We start from the raw sequence: 7,500 nt of genomic DNA, 5'->3' as shown, positions 1-7,500 counted from the left end.
TTTTGAGCTACGAAGCTGATATTTGGACATGACGATGACCAAGTGATTTGGCTATAAAAGGGTATCTTCGATTTATTGATTAATCAATTCATCGATTAATTACCTTCGCATTCTGTGAAAGGTTATGTATTGGTCGCTGTGTATTTATTTATTTATTTATTTGTGAATATGTGTGTGTGTGTGTGTGTGTGTGTGTGTGTGTGTGTGTGTGTGTGTGTGTGTGTGTGTGTGTGTGTGTGTGTGTGTGTGTGTTATTCGCATAACTCAGAAAGTATTAAACCAAATCGCTTGAAATTTGGTGGGATGATGGGTTATTATCCAAGGAACATTTGATTAGGTTTTGGGAGTGATCGGGTCAAAGGTCAAGGTCAAGGTCACGGAAAGGTCAAATTCGTATTTTTACCATAGCGCGGTCAATTTTGATCTAATTGGCATGCAACCGATGCCAAAATGTTCAGAATTCATTGCCCAATCTTGTGATGGGTGACATGACACAATTACGTCATTACCCTTGTTAGCGGTTGGGGGTCAAAGGTCAGTGGGGTCACGACCTTTCAAAATATGCGGTTTTTGTCATAACACGGTCAAATCAAAACCGATTTGCATGAAACCAACACCAAAATGTTCACTGTTCTGTTCCCCCCACTCTCATGCCAAGAACAAAAAAGTAGCGGAGGCAAAGGTATGCGCTCTACCGAGTGCCCATTCTAGTTATTCATTTTTCGATTAATTACTTGATTTTCAAAAAGTTCCAGATGCGTATGAAACACGGTGGTAGTTTAGGTATGCTATTTGGCAATTGATTGAGAAATTAATTATTTTATGATTATTATTTATTTATTTTAATTTTGCAATTACTCAGTTGATCAATCAATCATTGTACACCGCTCCCTCCCAATAACGACTCCATGTGCTGCAGGGCAGCATTGCCAGACACCAAAGGCACTCCGCCGATGTCGCACGCTGCAGGATTTGTTATTTATTATCTTGCCAAAACGAAGGTTTTGCAAGATATGTTAGTCAGCTTGTATGTTTTTTTTTGTTGTTTTTTTTTTGTTTGTCTGTAATCACGTATAAAAAATTCTGCAGAGCACAGTTATCATTGGAAATTTTTGTAACTTTGCATATCAGAGGCCTATAGAGGTCCCTTTCAGCGCATAAAATTTTGAAGGTCAAAGGTCAAGGTCACTTTGTCGCAAATCAGGGGAGTTGACGAAACCCTTATTTTTTGAGTAATTTTGATCGGATCGTCTTCAAACTTCAAGGGAATATAGTTCATGGTCCGGCGCTCAGCTGATTAATTTTTGGTGGCGATTGGCCTTGACCTTCATGGTTAGCGCCTAAGGTCAAACATATTTGACCCCAAGGTCAAATTTTCAAGTTTTAGGAACCATATCGTGTAGTACCTCAAATTGAACACCTCGATGAGTGCTTTCTGGATATGTCAAGCTTGAGACATTATGACGTCATTTGGTGACATTATGAGGCAAAAGCATATTTTTCATGGTTACTCTGTAGAACGATTCTCATCGGAATCTCTCGTAGGCAGATATTCCTCAAGGAGTCGCTCCTGGTGGATAGCAGCTCTGTTCACCTCAGTGTGACCTTAAAGAAGTCACACGTGGTCACCTTTTGGCAAGATACGGGTCACCCTGCGGGTCACATTGGTTTATTTTATTTATTTGTTATGGGGGCGGTATACTTTGAATGTACCGGAACTTATTTTCTTGTTTTCATCCTTGTTTGTTAGTTTGTTTGTCCAGGCGATATCTCAGCCATCCTTTGCGTTAGCAAGCTGAAATTTGGGGACAAAAGAGAAGATGTGCTTTGGCAAAAACTTTATTTTTTTTTTTTACTTTTGATAAATTATTTGTTGTCGATTTATAATTCATTCATTGATTAATTACTTTATTATTTCGATTTATTATTTATTTATTTTATTTCTCATCCTGGCAATATCTCAGGCACATTTTGAGCGAGGACGTTGATACTTGGACACGGCAGTGACTAAGTGATTTGGCTATAAAGGGTATTTTAATTTATTGATTAATCAATTAATAATTTAATTTTTCGATTAATTACTTCATTTTTAAAAGAAAGTCACAGATTTGGAGGAAACAGTGGTGGTTTCGGTATGCTATTAGCCAAATGATTAAGAAATTGATTATTTTACGATTATTATTTAGTTACCTTAATGATGCAATTAATCATTTATTATACACTACTCCCTCCCAATTCTGCCTCCATGTGCTGCAAGGCGGCATCACCAGGTGCCAAAGGCGCCGCCGCGATGTCACGAGCTGGAGGATTTGTTATTTATTTGGCATGGGGGCAATGTTCTTTGAATGTACCGGTACTTGTTTAAACATCTTAATTCAATTTTAACCTCTTAATGTCATTAATGCCCTCTTGCTTTGATGAACAGGAAAGAAAGAGGGAGGGATCAGTAGAGTTGAGTGGGGGTGGCAGAGTGTGGACAGTCCTTTCAGTCCTTGTTTTGTCTTGTTTAGTCCTGTTTAGTCCTGTTAAGACCTTTTAGACACTTTCTAACTCTTAAAACCCAATAGACCCTTTAGCTGTTGAGACCCAAACTACTATTGGAATGTACCCTTTGGACCTTTAGACCCTTTAGGCCCCTTAAGACCATTAAGAGTCCTTTAGACCAGTTAGACCACTTGATCCTTTAGATCTATCAACCCTTTAAGCTCCTGAGAGCGTTTAAGACCCTTTAGACACTTTTATACCTATTAGACCCGAACTACTTTTGGAATGTACCCCTTGGAGCCCATAGACCTTTCGACCCTTTAAATCCCTGAAGACCCCTTATGCCTGCAGACTCTTTTGACTCTTTAGACCCCATTGAAGACCATTTCAGACCCTTACATCCTTTTAGACCATTTTCGACCCTTTAAACCCGAACAACTATTGGATTGTTGTACCGTTTAGACTCTTTCCACCCTTTAAACCTTTAGACCCCTTATAACTCTTTAATCCCCAATCGAGCCTTTAAGCATTTCCATCCTTTAGACATTTTTAGTCATTTCAAGACTTTTTTAGTCCTTTTAAAACCCTTGCACCACTTTAAACCCTTTACACACCTTTAGGGTCTAAAAGCGTAAATGGGTCCTTTCACTCGACAAAAAATAATAGAATGTTCTTCATCATTTCAGGACCCGCTCATCCTGCATGGTTTTCATGTTACACGGATACAATCATGTTAACAGGCATCTCAGCCCCCACGGACCCTACTTTTGCATCAAATCAAATTGAATATCAACTATATCACCTAATACACCCCAACTACAACCGCCCAACATTGGGAGATGAGCCTCTGTCCCACTTGGGACTATTCATTTAAAATGCCTTTCGACCTCCCAGATTCGGAACAGACGCTCTAACCATTATACCACCGAGTCTGTTGGAATGTTATTTGGTTCAACCTCTCTTACATTTTTCATATTGTGATGCAAACAAGAAAAGTAAGGCTGGAAAACCATTCCCTTTCAAACACAACTAAAATTAAATGAACATTGTGTTGCATTTTTTGCAACACTCTTAACACCATGACAACTCATTGGGAGACTGTCCTGGTGAACATCCAGAGAGTACAGATTCTGCTGTCAATATGCTGTAACTCAAAGGCTTTTACACATGATGACAGCATTTGTGTACCTGAAAGGCAGCGTCGCTACCTGCTTCTCCTTCGCTTTGCTTTAACTGCGCTGTCTTTTGAACATTTTCTCCAAAGAGTGCTGCCATTGTGTTGAGCTCCAGTAAACAGAGCCTAATGCTTTGAGGTGGCTCAAGGTTACTTTCGTTCCACATTTAAACCATTGCTGATAACCCTTCGAGTCTCTCAACCCACCGAACAGTGGTCGTGAGGGCATCCCATTGTTTGGTGGATGGCAGAAGTGACCAGCCGACCTCTGTTATCAGATGTGAAATAATTTCATCAGGAAAAATGGAGTGATTTCTACAACATCCAGAAAATTGTGACACTTGATAGCTCAAAGTGATTTAACTTGTCAAAATGTGAAAATCTGACAATTGTTTTGGAATAATTGGTGTCGGATAATGACACAAACAACCCTGAAGAGGAGGAGGAGAGGAGGTGCGGGGCTGTACAACCAAGAAACAAAAACGATGTCACAAAGTCCGAAAATATTGAATATATAAAAGACGAAAGAGAATAAAAGTTTCATTGTCTTGGTGAATGACATGAAGTTTCATCTGGAATGAATTTAAATCTTCACATTCTTTTTCCTCTTGATGTCCGTGGTAAAGATCCAAATTTTCAGAACACCCTCATCAGCTGCTCCATCTGCCCTATCTGCGATTCCTCCCTTCATCTCGATGCTCTTCAATGGCTCTTTGCCAATGACGGTGGACATGATGAAAGCCGAACTTCAGCGGTGTGCTTCGTAATGTGTTGGCAGTTAGACATCGTGCCAAGCAGGTGGTGGCTGAAGGAGTGATTCATAAGAAGCAAAAGTGGAAGGTCGAAGATGATGTTTCATTTCTCATTCATGTTTGCCACTATGTGTCTTGACCCACTGTTTTTGCGCTTGATAGACGCTACGATTTGTTATTTTTCAGTGCACTACCAGAGAAAAAATGAGCACCCCCAAAAGCCTCGATTATAATCAAACTATAGCTTAAAAACCTTGTATACATGAACAAAATCAAATTAATTAGCTACATTATATGTATTGTTATCTGGTGGCCTGTCATTTAGCATCATGCAGTGCTTCAACTCGTGAAGGCATCGAAGCAATGATCTTCTGCTGTCAATATGCACATCTGTACTGTATGACGGCCTGATCCAGATTCCACCAAATGTGGAGTAGATTTTGTTGCAGCTTTTGTGTATTACGTGGCAGAGGTTGGCTTTTCTGCATCTCCCGATCCATATGTTCCCAGAAGTGCTTGTTGGCATTCATGTCAGGGCTCCGTGGTACCCAGGGAAGAAGTCGCAGCCCACTCCATGTCTTCCAAGCAGAGATTGTTCTGAACGTATGGGACGTAGCACCACCTTGTTAAAGTAAATGCGTTGCACACTATAAAATGCTTTGCTGTGGAACACATTAACCGCAGGAAGATGGTGATGCCATGGGATGTTGAGTTTGTTGACTCGAGTAATCATTTGCCCCATAGCTCATCACAACTGCAGGAACAAGTTGCAAGAGTCCAACGGAGGACTGAGAAAGATGGAAAGGAAACATTGCAATCATCCATCTAATCTATGTGTAATAAGGACATCAACAAGTTTCTCTTCCCAGTTGTGATACAAGTTTTTTTTAAGGCTCTGAGAGATCACCACCATGTTAATTTTGACGTTTTTGTTTGGAGGCAACCACTAAGCATGTCTATTGTATTGCAGTTAGATTCAACAAAATTGCTGCTCATCAATGACCCGGTATCTGCTAAGCAGACTGTAAGAGATGCTAGATCAGATGGGTTTCCCATACTAACATCCGGCAATTGTATGTATATATATATATATATATATATATATATATATATATATATATATATATATATATATATATATATATATATATATATATATATATATATATATCTGAACCTTATGGAATCGAAAATGGCTGGGCCAATCTTTACCAAAATTTGCATAAGTGCTGGGGGTACCCAAGGTCTCAGCATACGCACAGAATAACCCCCTCATCCCCACCTCCCACGAGGATGCGATTTTCACCTGAATACCGCGACACAGTGCACATGTTTACTGACCCTTTAGATTGAGAAGGGATCTTATCTGTGTATTTTGAGTGAGCACGTGACTCAAATGAATGAATGATCATTAGTATTATATTTATTATGGTTATAATGCACAAAATGATTACATCACTTCTTTTTTGTACTGAATCTTAAGCATGCCCTCACTCTATTAAAATCTCTGCTCCATCATTTATGTGGTTTCACATGTGTTTAGGATGTAAATTAATTATTTAATTAATTCATTCCTTCAAATTAAATTTCGTGATAAAATGTCTCAGGCGGCTCGCTGGGGCAGAGAGCACGGGGCACAAAACGGGGTTACATGGAGTAAAGTAGACAAAATGGGATTGCCGAGTAGGGGGCATGGAATGAGGTCTTGTATTGAGACTTGGGAGCATGGAATGTGGTTGCCAAGTAAAGGTGGGGGGGGGGGTGCACGAAGGGATCATGTACAGGAGAGAATGACATAGAGTTGAAGAGCTTAGTTGGGATGAAATTGGTCAGTTAGCTTATGGAATATACAGTGGGCATGGAATGTGGTTCAGAAGTTGGACACATGGAACAGGTTTGTGAAGAACAAGACACAGAATTTATGGGAATGAATGGGGTGGGGGGGGGGGAGAATCTTACAGCCACACTCTCAGCGTGAAAAAGCACACAGAGGCAAGGAGGGCCGTGGCACCCCTTCATCTGATAGAGTGTGAAAAATCAATCATTTTCATGTCTAGTTTGTACGTGAACAAAGCTTACACGGTGATGTCGACTCGCTCCCAGACGAGCGCATTCAAGCATCCCCGCACAGGTTATGATGTTCCATGGTTGCGTAATAGCGCGCTGCACCTACCTGGTCCATGGGTAGTAAGCGTACACAGGGAGGATGCACAGCACGAATGTCAGAGCGGGCACGATCCTTGCGTTTGATTGATATGCTGAACGGATGTGAGGGATCTTGCACCGGCTTGCTCCACGATGCGGAGCAATGATCGCCCACACAGGCCTGCGCGACTCCAAAAATACCATCCACCCTACCCCTCCCCCTCTTCCTTTTACTCCCCCTCTTCCTCCACCTCCTCCTCCTCTGGGAAACCTCCCTCCAAACTTTCATCCCTGCTTCAGCATCGTTCCCTGCATGGTAGGAAATCGGAAGGGTAGCGTATAAGTTGAAGCAAGATCCCCACCATTTACCGTGTGTATGTGTATATACGATAAGTTTGTTTATATCAACACAAAAACACGTTTCGATAAACATCAAAGAGAACAGGGAGACTCATGAAACCGTGTTATGAAAATCATGGCGCGCGCGCACACACACACACACACACACACACACACACACACACACACACACACACACACACACACACACACACACACACACACACACACACACACACACACACACACACACACACACACACACACACACACACACACACACACACACACACACTGACGTTCATGACACTGAAAATGCCATTATGAAGCATGCAAATAGCAAATGTGATGTGATATTAATACAGCAGTATAGATGTCTATACATTCACAGGGTATGTGTATATACATGTATGTCTATATATATATATATATATATATATATATATATATATATATATATATGTATGTATGTATGTATGTATGTATGTATGTATGTATGTATGTATGTATGTATGTATGTATGTGTGTGTGTGTGTGTGTGTGTGTGTGTGTGTGTGTGTGTGTGTGTGTGTGTGTGTGTGTGTGTGTGTGTGTGTGTGTGTGTGT

At 40.7% G+C, this 7,500-nt stretch overlaps 1 protein-coding gene across 1 annotated transcript in view; it reads right to left on the bottom strand.

The window, feature by feature from the left end:
• LOC147022345 (uncharacterized) overlaps window positions 1–6,763 on the bottom strand; it is a 44,861-nt gene extending 38,098 nt beyond the window's left edge. The window contains exon 1 of the mRNA XM_085893141.1: window positions 6,584–6,763. Coding sequence (XP_085749267.1) covers window positions 6,584–6,592 — 9 coding nt within the window. The 5' untranslated portion in view covers window positions 6,593–6,763. The remainder of the gene's footprint in view (window positions 1–6,583) is intronic.
• Between the last annotated feature and the right edge of the window lie 737 nt (window positions 6,764–7,500).

Source organism: Eptatretus burgeri, chromosome 8 (assembly GCF_056783735.1).
Source record: "Eptatretus burgeri isolate ZD-2024b chromosome 8, Ebu_testis_v1, whole genome shotgun sequence".
NCBI lineage: Eukaryota > Metazoa > Chordata > Myxini > Myxiniformes > Myxinidae > Eptatretus > Eptatretus burgeri.
The sequence above is the reverse complement of the archived record's forward strand: the minus strand, read 5'-3'. Positions and strand labels throughout refer to the sequence as shown.